This window comes from Plutella xylostella, chromosome 15 (assembly GCF_932276165.1).
Source record: "Plutella xylostella chromosome 15, ilPluXylo3.1, whole genome shotgun sequence".
Lineage (NCBI taxonomy): Eukaryota > Metazoa > Arthropoda > Insecta > Lepidoptera > Plutellidae > Plutella > Plutella xylostella.
The window spans coordinates 7,751,633-7,774,547 of NC_063995.1; the positions used below are offsets into that span (position 1 = coordinate 7,751,633).

At 42.3% G+C, this 22,915-nt stretch overlaps 2 protein-coding genes across 5 annotated transcripts in view; one reads left to right on the plus strand and one right to left on the minus strand.

Moving 5' to 3' along the window:
• The window catches only part of LOC105392424 (mediator of RNA polymerase II transcription subunit 12), a 46,105-nt gene that overhangs the window by 16,767 nt on the left and 6,423 nt on the right, over positions 1-22,915 (plus strand). For 3 of the 4 annotated variants that reach the window (XM_048625723.1, XM_048625724.1, XM_048625725.1), the window contains exons 15-36: positions 8-112; positions 1,102-1,227; positions 1,830-1,954; positions 2,372-2,508; positions 3,005-3,087; positions 3,394-3,597; positions 4,440-4,552; positions 4,902-5,081; positions 6,363-6,507; positions 7,031-7,220; positions 7,582-7,673; positions 7,757-7,865; positions 8,192-8,412; positions 11,044-11,226; positions 11,822-11,962; positions 12,383-12,503; positions 12,706-12,747; positions 13,881-14,066; positions 14,271-14,358; positions 14,558-14,703; positions 15,945-16,059; positions 16,383-16,495. In XM_048625723.1, coding sequence (XP_048481680.1) covers positions 8-112; positions 1,102-1,227; positions 1,830-1,954; positions 2,372-2,508; positions 3,005-3,087; positions 3,394-3,597; positions 4,440-4,552; positions 4,902-5,081; positions 6,363-6,507; positions 7,031-7,220; positions 7,582-7,673; positions 7,757-7,865; positions 8,192-8,412; positions 11,044-11,226; positions 11,822-11,962; positions 12,383-12,503; positions 12,706-12,747; positions 13,881-14,066; positions 14,271-14,358; positions 14,558-14,703; positions 15,945-16,059; positions 16,383-16,495 — 2,965 coding nt within the window. The remainder of the gene's footprint in view (positions 1-7; positions 113-1,101; positions 1,228-1,829; positions 1,955-2,371; positions 2,509-3,004; positions 3,088-3,393; positions 3,598-4,439; positions 4,553-4,901; positions 5,082-6,362; positions 6,508-7,030; positions 7,221-7,581; positions 7,674-7,756; positions 7,866-8,191; positions 8,413-11,043; positions 11,227-11,821; positions 11,963-12,382; positions 12,504-12,705; positions 12,748-13,880; positions 14,067-14,270; positions 14,359-14,557; positions 14,704-15,944; positions 16,060-16,382; positions 16,496-22,915) is intronic. The other variant, XM_048625726.1, reaches the window with a different exon arrangement.
• On the minus strand, positions 16,890-22,670 carry LOC119693389. Its single transcript, XM_048625727.1, has 2 exons — positions 22,507-22,670; positions 16,890-22,453 (listed from the first exon to the last, which is right to left on the minus strand). The coding sequence occupies exon 2, from the start codon at positions 22,406-22,408 to the stop codon at positions 17,144-17,146; it is 5,265 nt and encodes a 1,754-aa protein (XP_048481684.1). The 5' UTR covers positions 22,409-22,453; positions 22,507-22,670; the 3' UTR covers positions 16,890-17,143.

A 22,915-nucleotide genomic window follows, 5' to 3' on the forward strand; every position in this document is an offset into this window, starting at 1 on the left:
CTCCCAGGTTCTGACGACAAGGAGTCGGTGAGCTCGGGCACGGGCTACAGCGGGCCGCCCATCTTCCAGAACCTTCTGCTGCGCTTCCTCGACAACGACGCGCCCGTACTGGGTACGTTCAGTTACTTCTAACGTTGTGATTTTTTAAATTGTTACGGTCTTATTCATAAAAAAACCTTAAAGTAGGTTTACTGAGCTCAATAGCTACGGAACACTTTAAGCCTATTTGAGGTTTCGTAAAAATCTCTATTCATAATCGTTCCGTAAACCTTCAATAACTATAGTGATGCTAATAGATTTCACAGACCAAACATTTTGACATTTACCCTATTAAGTTGCCGGTCTGACGAAACCATAAACAAAAATAGCGAAAACTTTCATTCATTTATCAATTTCTATTATCTATGTTAGCCACGGCGCGGCACTTAAAAAAGTTTACCTTGGCTTAAAGGCGCAGTGGCCAAGCCAAAACCCACAAAAAAAAATAATTAAATTTTTACGTTACCATGGCAACTTATTTTCAGCAAATATTAACCAATATTAACTCACAACAAATGTCAAATCGTCAATAAAGCAGAACAGCTGTTGACCGGCCGCCATGTTTTTGTACAATAGGAGGTTTACGGAAGGTGTATAGTAGGGTCCAGCCAACTTTAGCATATCAAGGTTTTACGAATCAGTTGGAGAGTTCTTTAGCGCTATTGATCGTTTATGAATAAAGTTTTTTTGACATTTGCTTATAGCAGGCCTATAGGTCTCCCGTAACTTTTTATGAATAAGACCGTTAAATTATATTTTCTTACTGCCGGGCAAAGGCCTATCCCTTTTTCTTCCACACCCTTCGATCCTGTGCAACTTATGTAGTGTTATGGTGACAACGATGTAATGTATCAAATCCCCGAGACGCCATTGGTGCATGCTTTAGCTCGGCCGCTATTCGTTCGTTGCCGCAACGACGAATACGTCACCTGAGGAGGCTCCTTTCAAGCACCCTTACGTGGATCATCTTATATATATTTTTTCATAGATAGTCGCCATTTTAAGCTTACCCAAGATTGTGGCAATAAAAGTGTCGATCTAAACTAACACATACACTTTCAGACGAGAGCCCCAACGCGCCGCCGGGCAACCGCACGCAGTTCGCCAACCTCGTGCACCTGTTCGGCGAGCTCATCCGCCGGGACGTGTTCTCGCATGACGCCTACATGTGCACGCTCATATCTAGAGGTAAGCTCAGTGCTTAATATCGTCACTGTGTAGATGTAGATTATCCCCCGAATACATAGACCTGTTTGACAATTTAAAATAGATTTAAGAATTTTCATATACGAATTTCAACTTTTTGACTGACGTAAATTAAGGTTGGCTTGCGCAACAAAATAAATCAAAGTTAAATCTATGACCTCTTGTTCTGACACTATACTGTCAGAGCAAGAGACAAACTATTTAATTTTGATTAAATTTGTTATGCAAGTCGCCCTAAGAGTCGAAACTCGTGTGTCCTCCTCCTAAATTTTAACCTTGTTGTAAATTAACAAAACGGTCTATGAATTTGAGGGGTAAATTTTGATTACCTTTTGCGTCACGAATTCGCGATATCGCGTTTTAGTTTGTGTCTGATTTCAAGGGATTCCAGCGGTTAATATGTGATGGTGAGTTCTTCTCCCTCTATCTAAAACAATACTTATTCAAGTAACGAATTACTGTATACAACTACAAATCAGATATTTAATTAAAGTTTCCACTTTTACTGTCACAATATAAATAAGAAATATTTGAGAGTGGAATACAAAAAAATATCATTCTCCAAATTGGTCCATTCCCTGCAGGTGACCTAGTATCTCCGACGGAGCCAGCTAGCTCGCACCCCGCGGCGCCCGCGCCCGCCGCGCCCAGCAACCACAACATGGACGACGACATCTTCGCCGGCATCGACCTCAAGCCCAAGATGGAGGTCAGTTATTTACTCTCTGCAGGTGGGCTGGTATCTACGGGGTCAGTTGTACAAGGACTGTAGAAAAATTTAAACGTAAAGAACCTCCGATGTGTGTCGCAGAGCCGGTAGTATAAAGTAGTTTTGAATAAGAGACAAACAGGGAATAACACACAAATACGATACGTCGCCGCGTCGTTACAATCTCGTGCTCTTTCACTTTGAACCTGTGATTGGTAAGCAGATGTCTTCAGGACGAGACGTCGTATCGTGTTTATGTAGCAGCCGTTAGGATCAATTTGAAAATGGCTGACAAACTCGTGTAATCTAATCGTAAATCAGCCAATACTTCTTCCTAATCTCACACATGTAACAGCCGCCATTTTGAGATCCTTTCTTTATTTACGGGACTTATAAAACCTATATTTTCATTAACAGGAGAACGTCCGGATGGACTTGGACGACTCAAAGATAGACGACGACCTGGACAAGCTGCTTCAGCACATCAAGGAGGACCAGCAGAACTCCATGGACGCGCCCGACAGCCCCAAGGACCCGGGGGAACCCTCGCACAGGTATAATATAATAAAATATCACACTAAACTTGAAAAACCTTTTTAGTCACGTCTATATAGGATGTTGCAAAAAAAGTATAGCCGAAACCTACGTGTTTCGGCTGCCAAAAATGCAATTTATAATTTAAAAATCATATTTTTTCCATAGAAACTTTGTTGGTCACGTGACTTTTTTACTATGGAGTGTTTTTTTAATCCCCTTTTGCTACATCCTGTAGAAGAAATAAAGGAAGTTCAGGGTGAGGCTCGGGTGGAACGTGTCAAAACCGTGCAACGCCAATGGTGCGCCCTATGTTGCTTGGTCGCTATTGGTTTCTTATCTCTGTTATCATACATCATATTTTGTCGACACGCTAAGAAGAATATTCAATATGCGCGGATGACCGCAATTTTCGTTAAAATTTAAAGTATACCTCAATAATACATTTTTGTGCTGTCAAAAATACATACTATAATACAATAAATAAATAAATAATGACTAATGTTTGTTTTACAGTGTCAGCTCACCTATGATGGGACCAAGCGGGATGAGCATTCCCGGCATCCAAGCCATGGGAATGGGCCCAATGTCAGTACCAGGTGAGAACATACTACAAATTCTATTGGAAAGAAAAACTGAAGTAGGTATCTAATATTGATAAAATAGCACAAAAAAGTAGTCAAGAAAGGAAGCAATAAAATATTATTCTATTTATTATAAAATAACATAGGTACTTAACTCTCTAAAAAATCAAATAAACTACTCCCTTTATGCATGCAATTGTATTAACGTCTTAATTTGCATAACCTTGGAGTAATTCTATTGTTTGACATCAGCCCTCTTAATACCGTTTTATCTATCGCTGTCTAAAACCAAGTTCTAATGAAATCATGACCAACCCCCAGGGATCCGCACGCCAGCCGGCCCGAGCAGCGCGTGCGGCCCCCCCGCCGCCGTCTCCCGCCACTACCACTACACGTGGCACTTCCCCCTGCCCCCCGGCGAGCCGGACCAGGCGCCGCACGACGCCAACCAGAGACACATACTGCTGTACGGAGTGGGCAGACAGAGGGACGACGCTAAACATCATGTCAAGAAGATTACTAAAGGTAAATTGAGATAATTAAATTTAGCGCCATTTAGAATTGGATTTTACAGCTGCCATATTGGTTTGTCAGTGGCGCCACCTATCTCATCATTTGCGCAGTTAAAAGGCGATTGCAATGACACAACAATCATGCGACTCCGACGGCGTGCTCAGGCTACAGGACTGGTAATATACTAGTGGTCTCATCGCGACACTACACGTGGCACTTCCCCCTGCCCCCCGGCGAGCCGGACCAGGCGCCGCACGACGCCAACCAGAGACACATACTGCTGTACGGAGTGGGCAGACAGAGGGATGATGCTAAACATCATGTCAAGAAGATTACTAAAGGTAACTGAAAATACAAAATTTCGCGCCATTTAGAATGGTTTTGACAGCCGCCATATTGGTTTGTCAGTGGCGCCACCTATCTCATCATAAGCGCAATAAAAAGACGTTTCAAATGAAGCATCAATCGTGCGAATCCGTCGGCGCGTTCAGGCTACAAGTGTCTATAATAGTAGGAATCCGCCGCCGCGCTGTAGTTATAGGTGTCTATATACTATTGGTGTGTCATCACAACACTACACGTGGCACTTCCCCCTGCCCCCCGGCGAGCCGGACCAGGCGCCGCACGACGCCAACCAGAGACACATACTGCTGTACGGAGTGGGCCGACAGAGGGATGACGCCAAACATCATGAGAAGATTACTAAAGGTAACTGTAGGAAATTAAGTTTACCGCCATTCTGAAAAGATAATTGAAATTACACATCAAACGGATATTGGGCTACCCCTTTACTTATCCATTCCAAGGTGATGATTCTTATTTACATAACTTACGACTGTTTCGTTTGTTCACAGAAATCTGCAAGCTCTTTTCAAAGAAGTTCTCAATAGACGTCGCGGAGGGCGGCAAAATAAAGAAGCATTCAAGAAGTGAATTCAACTTTGAAAATGTTACGCAGAAATTTCAGGTAAGTTACATAATTGCGACTGTTGATTTGGCCAGTTAAACAAAAATAGAAACAAACTTCAGCCCGTAATCGTCCACTACTGTACATTGTTCCAAGGAGCGACACAACACTCTGGTCTCGGCCTTACTAAGTTCCTGTCCCAGCTACTTGTCTAAGGTCGTCGGCCAGAGAGCATGCTACGCTATGCTTGATTGTTAGCGGGCTGCGCTCGAGATATAGTTTATCCGACTGAGCATCGGTTCTTTCAGCATATATAGCTGGTCCGCTTCCTCTTTGCATGCAGACCAAATTTTTGATGTGGTCTTTCAGAAAGTAACCCCTATTGTAACAATTTTCCTCCCATCCGCAGGCGATGTCGATGTACGAGCAGGGCGCAGTATCTTGGGCGGTGGGCGGCGCGGTGTGCGAGGCGCTGGCGGCGTACGCGGCGGGCGCCACGTACCTGCCGCAGCCCGAGCACGTCGCCTTCGCGCTCGACCTCATGGAGATCGCGCTCAACGTGCACGGCCTCATCGAGACCTGCATCCAGGTGGGCTGTACAGGGTACATGAGGTGTAAAAGCGAAATCCTGAAACACAGGGATACGATTCATATATTGAAGCGCGACCCTCACCACAAAACGTGCCATCTGAAGGCGCTCTAAATAACTCGGCCTTTAGGCCGTAGCATACGAAAGCGATTTCCGAAAATATCGACGTATGAAATGCGCGTTTAGTTCGCAACCTCGTCGCAGAAGCAATATTGTTGATGGCGCCACCTGCGCTCTAAATAATGCGCCTTTTAGTCGTACCGTAGTATCTTAAACTAGCAGAGCAACGTGTGAAATGCGCCTTTATGTCACAGCCTCACGGTATTATCAATATTGTAGATGGCGCCATATGCGGTCGCTCTAAATAAAGCCGTTTAGCCGTACCGTAGCATCTTAAACTGGCAGCGTAACGTGTGAAATGCGCATTTAGATCACAGCCTCGTCAATATTGTAGATGGCGCCACCAGCGCTCTAAATAATGCGCCTTTTAGTCGTACCGTAGTATCTTAAACTAGCAGCGCCACGTATAAAACGCGCGTTTAGACAGTACCGCCACTAGCGCCACCTGGTGGTGGGTGCTCGCCGGGCGCGGGGCGGGGCGGTGGGCGGCGCGGTGTGCGGGGCGGGGGCGGCGTACGCGGCGGGCGCCACGTACCTGCCGCAGCCCGAGCACGTCGCCTTCGCGCTCGACCTCATGGAGATCGCGCTCAACGTGCACGGCCTCATCGAGACCTGCATCCAGGTGTGATATACAGGGATAATATTGATGTTCTATACATCGCGGCTGTAATTACAAAGCGCACTGTAGATGGCGCCACTTGCGCGCGCTCTAAATAGAGCCTTTGGGCCGTACCGTTTTATAAATTGCGCATTTAGATCGCAGCTTCGTTGCGGAATCAATATTGTAAATGGCGCCACTTTTGGTGGTACCGTAGTGTCTTAAACTGGCAGTACAACGTATAAAATACGCGTTTAGACAGTAAAGACGCGTAGATGGGGCGCCACTAGCTGGTAGCTCTTAATAGTGCCTTTGGCCCGTAGCGTCGTATATTAACGTGCGAAATGCATGTTTTGGCCGTAGCGTGATTAACGACATCTGGTAGTCAATGCTCGAGCAGGAGTCAGGACACAGTCGACATGACGTCGTATTAGGAATAGCAGCAGGTTTAAAAATATTTTTTCACACAAATTGTTGATGGCGAAACCTGAGCTCGCTCTCTAGTCTCTGATATGTATAATTGATTAAATAGGACCCATTGTAATTACCAACTTCTTCCACAGATCCTCAAAGAACTGTCGGAAGTGGAAACAGCGTTGATAGCGCGGGGCGCCCCCAGCAACAGCGTGGCGGCTCCCCGCGCCTACACCTCGGCGCTAGCGCTGTACACCGTGGGAGCCCTTAGGAGATACCACTCTTGTCTACTACGTGAGTATATGCACCTATACCTATAGTAGTATGCTACAGGTTAAAATCATAACTGATGCGTAGAGCTACCACTGCTTCGATGACATATAATCATTACAAAAAACAAGAATAATCTGACATCGTTTTCATGATCCATTTATCAATCAATAGATAAGACTATACGGAAGATTTACCGACGTAAATAAACGTCTCTTTATAGAGATTCGCGTCTGAAATCATCATCCGAAAACCCAAAGAGCAGAGCGAAGCGAGGCTAAACTACCATAAATACCGCCTATTTAACTGAAGAGCCGAGCGCAGCGAGGCAGAACAACCGAAACCATAAATTCAAAACCTAGAGAAGAGCCGAGCACAGCAAGGCTAAACTTCTTTAACCGCCAACTGCAACCCGGTCTGTAAGGAATGAAGCTATAGTGATAGCTGAAAAAAAATCATAATTTAACCCCAGTAGGCATCTAAAATGCGCGTAAAGCAACTGTAGCTAGTTATCCAACATTGTTTCTCACAAACACTCCCCCCCCAGTGTGCGTGGAACAAACGTCGGCGGTGTTCGAGCAGCTGTGCCGGCTGGTGAAGTGCGTGGTGAACCCGGGCGACTGCGGCTCGGCGGAGCGCTGCGTGCTGGCGCAGCTGCACGACCTGTACAAGGCGGCCGCGCATCTGTGCCACGCGCCGCACGCAGACACCTTCGCCAATGCCTACCCCAAGATCAAGTGAGTGACAAGTAGCTGTTGGAGGTGTTTAGAGTGATACACGGGGTAGATATGTGTATAAGTAACTAAAATACATACATAAGTAACTAAAAACCGCGAAATTCGGATACAACGTGCGTATTAAAGCTAATATCGTTGTAAAAGCGCATTATGGAGATGTAATTATAATGACCTTAATGATGTACTATATTACATACACGGTAAAAAAGAGTTGCAAACTTTTCAGTGGAACGAAGTGGACTCGAAATACACGTTAGTGTAAAGGTATTGTTGATACAGGGTGCCCAAATACGCAGCCGGTGTGGCGTTAAGGTGTCGTTGACTTCCTTGTATGTTTAACTGTGTATGTATTATGTTTCAGACAAGCGCTGTACTCGCCTCTACAGCCTGTGCCTTCAAACTACACGTATAATCCACAATTTCTGAGCGAATTTTTCACTAATCCTAGAAAAGGTAAATTTAATCTTTACTACCTACTTAATAATTAAATGATATTGTATTTAACATGAGTCATATTATTCGTTTGTTGTGAACAGGTAAGATAGAGTTGTCGTGGGCGCGGCAAGTCGCCGAGTCTCCGGCCAACAGATACAGCTTCGTGTGTTCAGCCATGCTCGCCGTTTGCAGAGAGGTCGATAATGATCGGTAAGTGTTTATTGAGACGCTTTTCAGCTGTCGTTGATGAAGTTATAAGATAAGCGTGATTATACTGAAAATTCATATTTATCAGTTTACCAGAGGTAGATAATTGAGTTTATTCAAAGGGCATAAATCTTAGCCCTGTGTTAGCATCTTATTGAGATATGTGTAGCTTTTCATGCTAAAGCAATATGCCCTTACGAGGACTTGAGGCGATGACGTCATTACACATAGCAGTAAGCATCGGCATCGCACGGGAGTATCAAATAAATTTGTAGGGGCTAAATGTTGAACAACTATTTTATTCAAACTCCATTATTCCCATCACTCAGCGTGAACGAGCTCGGCGTGCTCTGCGCAGAGATGACCGCGTGGTGCAGCGGCCTCGCCGCCGAGTGGCTGGGGGCGCTGGTAGCACTATGCGGGGCGCAACACTACCCCGCCGCCCCGCACGCCGCGCCGCCCCCGCTGTACCCCGACCTGCTGCAGCACCGCGACCTGCACGACGCCTCCGCCAGCGACGCGCTCGCCGTCTTCACCTGCATACTAGTGGGTGAGTGCAGTTACTGCTGGGCCAGCAATTGATCGATATCTGTGGTTGAACATGACGTAATGTTCCTGAAGAGTGTCAAGCTGGAGCCGAGTAATGACGAAGTAGGAACTCAATAATTACCTTCTGCTTTGCGGTGAAGTAAAGTATCCATAAATGCATATGCAGACTACAATCCCTGAAGAATCGGTCAGAGATGCAACGTATGCTATTTACACCACAGTTGTTATGTTGTTTAAAGAAATTAACATCCTTACAGTTCCATGTCAGTTCATTTTTTCCAATTTAATGTATGTACGAAAGAATATTTCAACTTTTGATACAATTGGCAGTAATCATGACATTAATACTAGGAACAAGCATAAGCTGGCTTTTCCAGCGATGCGTCTGGCGAAAGTTAATAAATCGTTTTTAGGGTACTGTATTAGATTTTATAATAAGCTTCCAGCAGAAGTTGCTCAAATGCCAGAGAATAAGTTTAAGTGTTACATTAAAGAGAAACTCAGTAAAAAAGCTTATTATAAAATTGATGATTACTTAGAGGACGTTAATGCATGGCTGTGATAAGTAGTTAGCTCTGCTCATATTATTATAATAATAATAGGGAATATGCATATTTTTTTTTTATACTTTTATTGGATAGTTTTACATCACTTTATTATAGTAAAAAAAAATTCAACGCCAAAATAAGTAATTTAAGGTATTTTAAAGAAAGTTAAAAAATTACAACCATCACGACCACTTTGAAATTCCCGTCAGGATGGCGGGCTGGTGTGACGTCATAATCTTTTAACTTCACGGCTCAGAATAATGAGTCCCGTCAGTCGGCATAGATTTTTTACCTAATCAAGTAATCACAGAGTACTTTTGTATTTTCAACAAACCAATGTTGTCATGGTAACAAACGAAAAAGGAAGTGTATAAAGTGTGATCAGTGGCTGTTTTGTAATGGTAATAATAATGGTATGGTAAAAATAATACTACTAGTAGCTCTTTTGAATTGGGAGTGCGCAAACCAGAGGACCTTTGTACACAATATTACGCTATTATGGCAATATGAATATAAAGTAATATTTGTATTGTATGTAAGTACTTACTGTAACTTTGGTTCTCAGTAAGAGAGACTAGGGTTAGTGGGTCATTCTATTCTATTATCTGTGGGGGTGTAAGAACCTGCACCTGGCTCTCTTGAATGGAACCATTGTGCATATCTCAAAGGTCTAAACCCCCTTCCTAAGCTTGGACCATTTCCCACCACGCTGGTCCACTGCGGATTGGTGGGTTCACATATCTAAATGTGCTTAATCTAAATATTGAGGTTTCTCACGATGTTTTCTTTCACATGCTACATGATTATCCCCGAATTTTAATTCTACAAAAATAACAACGTATAACATACATATTATCTTTTATTTATAATAAAAACTACTATAACTGATCAGTGTAATCATATCACACTCTATCATATATCTCTATTTACTGGATGGTTGTGGTTTTCCATCGGCTCCATTTCCATTTTACATGTGGCTCTCGACTTTTCAATAGTCTTTGCTGTCCTTTTCCGCAGCTGGCCACAGTTTACTCGTTCATACTGCGTAATAAATTTAATGTGTCCAGTTCTTCTGATTACGAGAATTCTTCCATAACTTAATTTAGAAAAATATAACAACTTTTGAAATATACCAACGACTGCCATTATAACCTAAAAGTAGAAAGAGCAACTTGTGTCATGTTCATGTCATAATTCTTACAATACAAATTTAATTTTATTGTGTTGCAATATAGAGCATATTGGAGTGGCTCGTTGACTAGCGAATGGCTGTTTACGCCTCATTACAATAGAACAACTAGTGGCAGCCCATACACTACCAACAAAAAATATAAAAAGTCCTAAACTTTGCAAACAAACAAGCATATCAAACAAGAAGTGGAGAGGTTATAGGAGGCTAGGATCTATTGGAAGAATTTTTATGTGATTCATCGTATCTGATCACAACGAGCATCACAAACACTCGGTGACATTAACATTTCTTTGTTTACATTTGACATTTATTTAACTTCCGCCGTAAACGCAAAGAAGTTATTATTCTGAGATTGATATATAAAGAATTTTGACGTCACATCCGCCCTAAGAAAATGGGTGACGTTTCTCTGAAGTTAGAATTTACCGAAGTTTTTTTGTACTTTTCAACTTCATTTACTTGCTCAAAAATAAATTATAATCAAAAATATTGATGGAGTCGTAGTTATGAAATAACACAGTTTATTATAAATAATATATGACCCATATTTGAACCACTTGCATGTTCCCTATTATTAAGCTTATATGTATTGTATACCAACTAGTTTTAAGTCTTTTTTTGAAAAGATGGCTCAGGAGTTTCTTGCCTCCGTTCTTCTCCTTAGACAGAAAGAGCCCCCCCTTATCCGAACGGAGAGTAATTTGTAAAAATTGACGTTCATCAGAAAATTTTATATTTGTACGATGAATAAAAAATTTTGACTTTGACTTTGACTTGACTTTGACTTATGAGCAGTATATACGTTTTCGTCCGCAAACCGCTCTTCCTATCACCTTGTATTTCTATAACACTTATCAAAGAATATCTCCACTAATCCACCCCTCACTTCCAGCCCGCCACTGCTTCTCGCTCGAAGACTTCGTGCGCCACGCGGCGCTGCCCTCCCTGGTGAAAGCCTGCGGCGGCGGCGCGGCGGGCGCGCACCCCGCCAACGCACCCTCGCCCGACGCCGGCGCGCGGTTGACGTGCCACCTGCTGCTGAGGCTGTTCAAGACGCTCGATACGCCGCAGCCAGGTATGTGGACCGTCATTGATTGTAGAACTAGACTACACAACTTCTACGTCGTGGTAAAAGCAATACTGTAAGGATTTCACTGACTGCCCAGAGTGCGCTGGCTAGGTGACTGTATAGTTGCATATGCTACATACATATTTAAAGCTTCATTAAGGCGACGATTTGACAAACTAAAAGTCAGAAATGAGGTGCTCCGCCACCGCGCCCTCGCCCGACGCCGGCGCGCGGTTAACGTGCCACCTGCTGCTGACGCTGTTCAAGACGCTGGATACGCCGCAGCCTGGTATGTGTACTATCATCGATTGTAGACTACACAACTCCTGTGTCGCGGTAAAAGCAATAGTGTAAGGATTTCACTGACTGCCCAGGCAGGTGCGCTGGCAGGTGACTGTATACTTGTATACGCTACATATTTAAAGGTTTCCATCCAGTTAGTCGGATTATACCCCACGCTATGGCGCTACCTTTTCCTTTTCGTGTTATTCACCCGTGAAATTTACCACAACAGTCATCTACCATTCCCAGTATGTCGGTAACCTAGACAAATCTTTATCAAACTAATTATTACTGGGTTACCTAATGAATAATATTGCAGGTCTATACAGCGTGTCGACGTCCCCCGGGCCGGGCGGCGCGGCGGCGGGCGTGCGCCTGTCGTGCGACCGACATCTGCTGGCCGCGGCACACAAGAACATCGGAGTAGGACCCGTGTTGGCCACGCTGAAGGCTATTCTTAGTAAGTTTGCTCCAGCTGCATTTGTTCAAACAAAAGTTGCCCAGAATGACCTCCAAAGGGCCAGTTTTTTGATCCCTAGTTAACTCAACCATTGGTCAAAAATGCCTACCATTAGTTAAAATCCAACAAAATTCGTATGCAACTGTCATGTTTGACAAGTGACTTGACTAATGGTTAAAGTTGACCACGGATCAAAAAACTCGGCCTAAGTCACCATCTTCCGGCTTACTAAACCAATTTTGGAAGACCCTATATAGAATAACAATAAATTCACTAACGAGCAATCAAAAAGTCCCCGTGAGAAAAGCACCAAATTATTCCTAAAAAGGAAAAACTTGATGACACCGTCTGTAATATTGAGGTACATTTAACAGCGCATCAGAATATTGATAACCAACAACTTTACACTTCTTTTTCTAGTGGTGAGCGATTCAACAGCCCGCGACGGCGGCAAGCCGGGAGGCAAGAAGTCGTGCGAACTGTCGCACATTCTAGGCACCAGCGACGCCGTGCCCACCGACGCACAACTGGACCTCATGTCGTAAGTTATCTGAACCTAGATCTAGACCATAAAGTCTTATTTTATTGAAATTATAATGAGTTTTCAGCGCGCAGTACTTTTTGATTTATTTCACGCTTCCAGCAAGCGGTCAAGAATTTGATATTGAATTGTTTTATTTACTTTTTATTCTATTTAAGTATTGACGTATGATATTGAAACGCTAATATTTTTTTATTCTTAGGATGGTAGACTCAGAGATGAGTGCGGGCCATAGAACTCCTAGGTTTGTTTTTGAATTTATATTGAGTTTCACGGTTGCACCTTCACGGACCTTCCGGCATCGCTTCACCTCGCCTTCAATGTCTAATAGCATTCCTCATTTTAACCACCAACACTATACCAATAATACAAGCTCCTAAACAACTTATAGTCCAGGAGTTAGTGTTGATATTTAAGCCGTGGACACAACGGACCTGCATCAATCATGGACCTCACCAGCTTGGCTTCTCTCCGCGGTTACCTCACCCCATGTATACCTTCATCACGCGGACACTTCGCCACAATGTCAACTTTGAACCCCCTGTACATGTGCTTCTTCACTCTAGGCTGCTATCCTTAAACACATTGAGCACACTGTGTGCTGCAAAATATAGTAAGATGCAAAATTGACTTCATAATTATACGTCTGGAAAAGAAGTTTGGAAGTGGAAGTTCTCTTATAATTGATTGTTATATAATACGATAGTGAACCTTAAGTTCAACTATTTTAAGCCACCGCCTCAGTTTATTCCAATAAAAACAGTTCTTCATACACGTTAAAAAGTCAATAATTCGCAATACAATGTAAGTTCAGAAAATACGTACGGTGCACGTAAATCTAGACATTTTCGTGCTAAATATAAACGTGCTATGGACTGAAATTACTGTATTTAAATAGACTGTTTTAAAATAGCTCTGTTAAAATACATAACGAATTCACTGCCATCTGTTCATTGTGAATAATCCTGGGAACATCGAACTGTGGGTAACCTATGTTGTAAATGTAAGCTTTGTGGATAAATTTGTGTATATTGTGGACATGTTTTAACTTTTCTAGGCTACATTTAACTAGAACGAAATAATGATGTGCTTAACAATGTTGTGTATGTACCTAAATCTTAAATAATTGTGAAACAATAATTATTTTAATGTATCATAATACAAATCCATGTAAATTATTAACTTCAGCCACCCGAATCATAAAACTTTAACTTTTCATAAATACATTATTAACCTAATCTAAGATTGATTCCTTGGCTTGGTCTGACTAAAAAGCCTCAAGCTTCCTAGACTATGATCTATCCAAGAAATCAATCATATGGATAAGCAAAACCTTTACTTCTAAATGTATTTAACTTTATCAACCCATATCCTCAGGGGCAGTGGCGGCGTTGGTTCCACGCTTCTAGATTCTTCTCAGTCGCTATCATCATTAGCCCGGCGGGTTCTCGCGGAGATTTGCTCCGAGGAGTGGGTTTTGCAGAAGTGCCTGCAGAACCCTGACGAGCTGTACCAACCCGACATGCTGCTGGATTCTATGCTGCAGCCTCGACAGGCGCAAAGGTGGGTTATGATGGTGGAGAATATATGTATGAACGTAAATAAATAAACTTGGTTGTTGAATTTACCACTTTGGTCCCACTTTTACGTAGAATTTCACGATATGTAATAAATCTGCGTGTGGGTAAATGGCTGCTTTAAATATATATCATAATTACTATGTATGAATTTTAGTTTCAGCTTTTAACCTGTAACTGTATGCTCTAGGTTGCTGCATATGATCTGCTATCCTGACTCAGCGAGCCACACGCATCCCGACCTCGACCAGAAAACCATGATTACTCGACTACTAGAGGTAAGACTGGTCCTATTTCAATACCTCTTCTATAAAATAAGTCACTTCCAAAATTCATCTATACTGTTTCAGCTTTTTATCCTCGAAGGCCCGACAAACATACTCATATTTGCCATATACATATAATTATGTACTACTGTCATGTTCATCAAGAGATTCTAATGTCATAAAAAATATAATCCAAAACCATCGTTGACAGAACCTGGAGCAGTGGTCTCTGCGCATGTCGTGGCTGGACCTGCAGCTGATGTTCAAGCAGTTCCCGCACGGCTCCACCGAGCTCAACGCGTGGCTCGACACGGTCGCGCGCGCCGTGCTCAACGTGTTCACGTGCGAGAAGGACAGGTAGCTATTGTAGTGTGTACTAGAGCAGTGGCGCTGCGCATGTCGTGGCTGGACCTGCAGCTGATGTTCAAGCAGTTCCCGCACGGCTCCACCGAGCTCAACGCGTGGCTCGACACGGTCGCGCGCGCCGTGCTCAACGTGTTCACGTGCGAGAAGGACAGGTAGCTATTGTAGTGTGTACTAGAGCAGTGGCGCTGCGCATGTCGTGGCTGGACCTGCAGCTGATGTTCAAGCAGTTCCCGCACGGCTCCACCGAGCTCAACGCGTGGCTCGACACGGTCGCGCGCGCCGTGCTCAACGTGTTCACGTGCGAGAAGGACAGGTAGCTATTGTAGTGTGTACTAGAGCAGTGGCGCTGCGCATGTCGTGGCTGGACCTGCAGCTGATGTTCAAGCAGTTCCCGCACGGCTCCACCGAGCTCAACGCGTGGCTCGACACGGTCGCGCGCGCCGTGCTCAACGTGTTCACGTGCGAGAAGGACAGGTAGCTATTGTAGTGTGTACTAGAGCAGTGGCGCTGCGCATGTCGTGGCTGGACCTGCAGCTGATGTTCAAGCAGTTCCCGCACGGCTCCACCGAGCTCAACGCGTGGCTCGACACGGTCGCGCGCGCCGTGCTCAACGTGTTCACGTGCGAGAAGGACAGGTAATGCAATATTCTGGTTACTACCTTTATTGATCCTGCGGCTGCTACACGGGTTCGTTATATACGTCGATAAACTCGTTTCGTACGCTTTCCACCAATCGTAGCGCCATATTTATGGTGAATCGCGATATACCTAGTGACGTTTTTCTACGACGACAACGAACCCGTGTAGCGGCAGTTGCACTTCTTCAAATCGATGTCTGATATTATATACCTATCTGTTTTTATATTCCTGGTTGTAACTAATGTAGGATACTTACTGCGTATAATTATAAGGAGTAATTTATTAGTTATCGAACTGAAAGCGCCTCTTTATGGCCACGTAGACCATTATGGAAAGTGCTCCAAGCCATAATACAATTCACCGAATATTGAACTTCACTGTTTGTTCTTCTAACCTTTAGTTATGTAATAATATCTTTATTTTATTCTTTTTTGTACACCTTATTACCTATTTTTCCTGTACCTCCTGCGGGTTGACTGGCAGAAAATGCTTTTAGCATTAAGTCCACCCTTTGTACTTTTATTTGTAATATTTGTACAATAAAGAGTTAAATAAATATAAAACCTCTCTAACCCAGTTTGTTATTTCCCTAGGGCGGGGTCAGAGCGTGGCGGAGGCAAGTGGTCGGAGTCGGTGTGGCTGGTGGCGCCGCTGGTGGCCAAGCTGCCCGCCGCCGTGCAGGGCCGCGTGCTCAAGCAGGCTGGACAGGTTAGTTATTGAAGCTACAGACTGGCAAGGAAAAGAAGAAATGAATAGAGGGCGCCACTTTTCTTAATCCAAGTAGCTTTCCCATAGCCGTGCCGGCATAAAAACAGAGGTACTGTTTCTACACTAACTTGACAGGCTGTATAGTATGATAATACGTTCTTCTTGCAGACTAAAGTTGATCCGGTCTATTGGTATACTGAATGATGATTTCAAAACATGTTTGTAACGTTGTAAAATCTCAAAATTAAATTGTTCAAAAAACCTCATAAATTGACATTGACGAATAGCGCGTTCGACTTTATGTAATTTTAAATTTGTATCAGGTTCTGGAAAGTGGGTGGGGCGCGGGTTGCAGCGGCAACTGCGGCGGCGGCGGCGGCGGCAACAGCGGCTCTCACCGCGACTGCAAGAGCCACCAGAGCCCTAGTTATAAGGGGTAAGCATTTAATCTACAACTACGAATTAAATCTCACAGACTCGTGTGTGATAAATGCAGATATGAATATGAAATCGTGTAGGTTTATCGAAATCATTGGGTTTTCTGATTGTCAGTCACGTCCACTGAACATAGAGGCCCTTTCCGTGTAGCGCCAGAAAACTGTGCCCTGCTAGCATACCTCATGTGTAACACCGGCGCGGCTCCCTTTCTAAGGTCGTCTGTCTAGTGTGCTATTATTATTATTCTTTATTGCAATTAAAATTAATAAGTACAAAGTCGAATGATGGGTGCAATATATTATGTTTGAAATTAAGTTTTGTTTGATTACTCCTACACAGGAAAGCAGGGAAAAAATATTGAAAATGCGAAGCCACATGCAAGTTGTATATTGTTGAATCCTAAAAAGTGACAGTTGTTTTTTTTTTTTTTTACACATGCAAGAATACACAGAACATACCGCCCACCAAAAGGACTATGTGTCCTTTTACAAACTTTAATGAAATCTAAATAGGTACCAAGATAGAAAAAGTTACAGTCTTGGTTTATACTAAAAATATTAACTTTATGACAATTCAATTTAAATAATGCTTTAGATAATTATAAATTTAACCTAGGTATGACAAAGAAATCAAATAATTTTCAAAATTAATTAGTATCACTGTCAATAGGCAAATAGCACAATTTTGTCACTGATCTTTTAATTACACTGTCACCACTTTTGACACTATACACTCTGGTATAACCATCTGGCCCTGGGTGTTTGTCTGTAATGCGTCCCAGAGCCCATTTACCAGGGGGTAAATTATCATTTTTTATCAAGACTATCTGGCCTGTCTTAAATTCATCTTGTTTGTTCATCCACTTAGGTCTTTGTTGGAGTCTAGTCAGATATTCTTGAACCCATCTCTTCCAAAAATCTTGAACCAGTTTTTGGGTATGCTGCCATCTTGACAGTGTACTTATCTTCGTGTTATTCAAATTCGGCGTAGGGATTGCTCTCGGTGCTTCTCCTATGAGGAAATGACCAGGTGTCAGGATGTCCATATTATCAGTATCGGCCTCATCAATCGGGCATAGCGGCCGTGAGTTAAGGCATGCTTCGATTTCGCAGAGAACGGTCGTCATTTCTTCAAAGGTCAGGTTGGTGGTAAGTATTCTTTTTAGGTGGTGCTTAATGGATTTCACCCCGGCCTCCCATAGACCTCCCATATTTGGGATATATGCTGGAATAAAATGCCATTGGGTACCATCAGATGCCAAGGAATCCTCAATTTCTCCAGTAAATTCTAGTTTGGCTTCTTGCCATGCCTCTTGCAACTCTTTATTGGCGCCGACAAAATTTCTGCCCTGATCACTCCATAAATCTGAACATATACCGCGCCTCGCCACAAATCTTTTGAAGGCACCAATAAATGATTGTGAAGTCATATCTCCAACTAACTCCAAGTGAATAGCTTTGGTAGCCATACATATAAATATCGCAATGTAGGCTTTGTTTGTCTTAGCTCCTCGTCCTTTAGAGAAAAGTACATGAAAAGGCCCGGCAAAATCAACGCCGCTTCGTATGAATGCTCGTGCTGGTGTTACGCGCACTTTGGGCAATTCTCCCATAATCTGCTTCTTTGCAATAGCGCTGTGTTTGGCACAAGTCAGGCATTTGTGGATATGTGATTTCACCAATCCTTTGGTTCTTACTATCCAATATTTGGACCTTAGGTAGGACATTGTAAGCTGTACGCCTCCATGCAGTGTTTTCAAATGAGCATCAGCTACTATCAGATTTGTCAGGCAATTTTTGTTACCAAGAATGATTGGGTGTTTGCTTTCATAGCTTATATTTGCGTGCTGTAATCTACCGCCCACCCTGAGGATCTGGTGCTCGTCCAAATACGGATTTAATGATTTCAATTTACTCGTATTCTTTACTTGTTTCTTCATTTTCAATTTATCAATTTCTTCTCCAAACTCTTCTGTTTGTGATAGTTTAATACATGTTCGTAAAGTGTTCTCTAATTCTTCAGTTGTAAATGGTAATTCTGTGTCCTTTACTTTCTTGTAGTTTAGGAATCTTCTGCATAGTGATATTGATCTAATAAGCTGTTTCAAATTTTCGAATTGTTCAAATTGTTCCGTTAATGGTTTTTCTTCTATATTACTCTTCTCAGTTGTTACATTCAAATTTGTGTATACTTTCTCTTTCTTGCTTTCTAGGTCTTCTTCCTTTGTTAACGTGCACACTTCTTTTGTTTTTCGTTTCTCTAGTTCTGTCTTTGTAATCTCTGGTTTACTCATCTCTATTTCTGTTTCAGTTAACCATTTTGGCCCTTTCCACCACAGGTCACATTGCTTAAGTTCAGAAAGCAACATTCCTCGTGAGGTCAAGTCAGCGGGATTTTCCTTCGACTGTACATGATACCATTGATTATTGTTTAGATTTTCTACGATTTCAACGACACGGTTGGCAACGAAAGGCTTCCATCGATTAGGTTCACCACTCAGCCATGCAATAACTATTTGTGAATCTGTCCAAGCATACATATCTGTTGTTGGGATTCTCATAGCTTGTCCAAATTGCTTCATGAGTTTAGACAAGAGTAGGGCACCACATAACTCGAGCCTTGGCAATGATATGGTTTTAAGCGGGGCTACTCTAGTTCGGGCAGCGATGAGCCTTGTTTCAATTTCATTATCTTCTGTTTCAATTCTTACATAGATCACCGCTCCATATGCTTTCATTGAAGAATCACTGAAACCATGCATCTGTATCTTCTTTTTATTAGTTTCAGTTACTCCAAGCCATCTTTTCATTTGTATCTCATTCACATTTGTAAAGTCATTTCTTATCTGTTTCCATCTTTCTTCCAGTTCGTCACTTACTTTGTCATCCCATCCAATCTTTTCAAGCCACAAGTTTTGTATTAATAGTTTGGCCATCACAGTGCTTGGAGCAATCCAACCAAGCGGATCGAAAAGTTTCTGAATATCAGATAGGATGCTACGTTTTGTGATGATGCTCAATGGTTGTGAAGGACGCAGGTTGTACTGGAATGTATCTTGGCTCAAATTCCACACAATACCCAATGCTTTAACTGTTCCATCAAGATTCAAGTTTACTTGTGCATTTACCGATCTTTGGTCTTCATCTATTGATTTCATAAATTCTATGTCATTTGACGACCATTTTGTGAGAAGAAAACCACCCTTTTTTAGTATTTCAGTGACTTCTTGGGCAAGTTTGACAGCATCATTTACAGAATCAGCGCCATCAAGGAAATCATCCATGTAAAAGTTTGTTTTTATTGACTCAGTAGCCTGTTTGCATTCTTTGCCTTCGTCATTTGCTACTTGATGTAGTGTTCTCACAGCCAAGTAGGGAGCTGGAGATGTACCAAAGGTAACTCTGCGCAACCTGTATTCTTCTAATTCATTATTTTCATTTGGTCTCCAGATCAGTCTTTGATAGTCAGCGTCATCTTTGCTGACTAATATCTGGCGATACATTTGTTTTATATCGGCCATGAAGCAGATACGTTTCATCCGCCATCTTGTCAGGAGATTTCTCAAGTCCTCTTGCAACTGGGGACCAACCAGAAGTTCATCATTTAAAGAGACATTGTTTGAATTCTTACAGGCTGCATCGAACACAACGCGTGTTTTAGACGTCTCCTTATCATCGCGTACGACAGCGTGGTGTGGTAAGTATACTGATTTTTTTATATCTTTTTCTTTTTCAGGTATTCTTTCCATGTGCTCTTGTTCAATGTAATCATTAATAACCTTTGTATACTCTTCTTTTAGGTCTGATGCTCTTCTAAATTTTCTTTCTAATTGCATGAATCTCTGCGTTGCTATTTGTTTAGAGTTTGCTTCTGATACTAGTGGACTGTCATTTTTGAATGGAAGTTTGACTATGTATCTCCCTTCCTCATTTCTTGTGGTTGTGGTCTCATAAATTTCTTCACATCGTTTCTCATTTCGTGTTAAATATCTCTTGTTGTCTGTTTCTATCTCCCAAATTGATTTCAGCATGTCATCAATATCAATTTTGTGATGCATTACCAGAAATGTGTCTTCTTGTGGGTTCTCATTGACTTCCCCAAATAATATCCATCCTAGGCTGGTTCTCTGAGCACTAGGTGTGCCTGGCGGACCCTTTATAAATTCTGATTTGAGTATTGTTGCGTATTCTCTTACTCCTAGAAGTAGATCTATATCTCCAGGCATGCAGTAGGATGGGTCAGCCAGTTCAAGCCCCTCGAGATGAGGCCATTGTTGTATTTGAATTTTCTTCTTTGGTATCTTTGCCGTGATATTTTTCTTAATGACATATGCTTGTATTGATAAACATGTTTCTGTTTTCAAACGTGAACTTATTCTTAGCTGCACCAACTGGTTTATGCTTGTTTTTGTTGATCCCACTCCAAGCACATTCCCCTTCATGGGCTGTCTTTTAAGTTTCAGCAGTTGAGCTGCGTTCTCACTGATGAATGATGCTTCTGATCCTTGGTCTATTAGCGCACGGAGTGGAATGGTGAGACCTTGTTCATTAGTTGCTTCCACAATGGCTGTAGCTAATAGTGCTACTCCCCGCTTAGTATTGATATGTGATGCCATCATTGAGTTAACTTGTACTTCGTCTTCTTCTTTCTCTTCTACTACATGTTGTGAAGCCAGTGTTGTTGATTTGCTCGATGAAGACACTGGTTCATTGCTCCTATTCTCATGTAGCAGAGAATGATGGCGTCGGTTGCATATGCGGCAGGACATTGGTAGCTTACATTTCATTGATGAGTGTCCTGGTACTAAGCAGTTGAAACAAAGTCGATTGTCCTTAACATAGGTACTTCTGGCTTCAGGATCCATCTTCGTAAATTCCTTGCAGTGGCACAGTGTGTGATTATCTTTGCACATAATGCATTTCTTTTCAGTTGTCGAGACATGGTACGTTCGTTCACGTATGACTGTAGCAGTACGTTTCTCTGTAGCAGGTGCGGATGAAGACGGTGTGACAAGCTCAAGAGTGCGGAACTTTGATTCTAAGAATTTCTTCATGTCGCTCCACGATGGCAATGCTTCGGGGTCTTCTTTGTACGCATATTGCTCCCACTCTTTGTGCGACTCCGAGTCCAATTTCTGTACAATCAGAAATATAATTACTGGATCCCAGGAATCGGTGCTGACCTTCTGATTTTTCAGGTTGTTAATGCATTCAGTGGTTGTATCTAGTAGTATTTTAATTGAACCAGCTGATTGTACACTAATTTTCCGTTGATTGAATAGTCTCTTCAGTAGTGAGGAAACAATAAGACGCTTGTTGCCATAGCGGTTTTTCAAAATATCCCAAGCTTGTGTATAATTACTTTCAGTTACTTGTATGTGTCGTAAGAGAACTTCAGCTTCGTGAGATACACTTGTTTTTAAGTAGTGTAACTTCTGTACCTGACTGATCGACGTGTTATTGTGCACCAATGTTGTAAACAAATCATGGTACGTCGGCCACTCCTCATACTTGCCACTAAAAGTCGGCAATTGTATACTAGGTAACTTCACTTGCCCATCTGTACAGGTTTCCTTACTTGTACTCGCATCAGAATCTTTGTTTTTCTCTCGTAATTGCAATAACATATCCTTTATGTCTGCTTGTAAACATAGGTATAAGTCCTCGGTGGTGTAAAAGTCCTCGTTCACGAAGTATGGCATAGCACCTCGTTTGTCTCGCGGTGTAACTTTTACGAGCTTGTCGTGCGTACTCTTGAAGGTACTCCAGTACTCGCCCAGGATTGCATATCGTGCTTCTAAGTAGCCTTGAGTTAACCGTTGCTTAGGACACTTTTTAAGGTTAATTTGCGCTTTTCTTAGTAACAGGGCTGTATCTTCTAACGATCCAAGTAACGAGTCAATGTCCGACATGTTTCCGAGTGTTATTTATCACACGAATAAGTTCAACACAGTTTATTTCATAACACACTTGCAGAATAAGGTTGATTTTTACGTGAATGTTCATTTATTTAGCACTTTACTTGAGTCCAAATAGTTTTTTCACTTGTTTTGTTGGTTGTTGAAGGTTATGTTTTCACGTGAACTTTTTTCACTCGGCCGGCGGGCCGCTGATATCCGGCTCGAAGGACCATATGATGGGTGCAATATATTATGTTTGAAATTAAGTTTTGTTTGATTACTCCTACACAGGAAAGCAGGGAAAAAATATTGAAAATGCGAAGCCACATGCAAGTTGTATATTGTTGAATCCTAAAAAGTGACAGTTGTTTTTTTTTTTTTTTTTTACACATGCAAGAATACACAGAACATCGAACTAAATGCTACTAGCATTTAGTTCGACTTTGTACCTATTAAGTCTCTACCAGTTAACATTAGATGATGTCGAGAAAATGATTAGTGTGAACCAATCTATTTTAC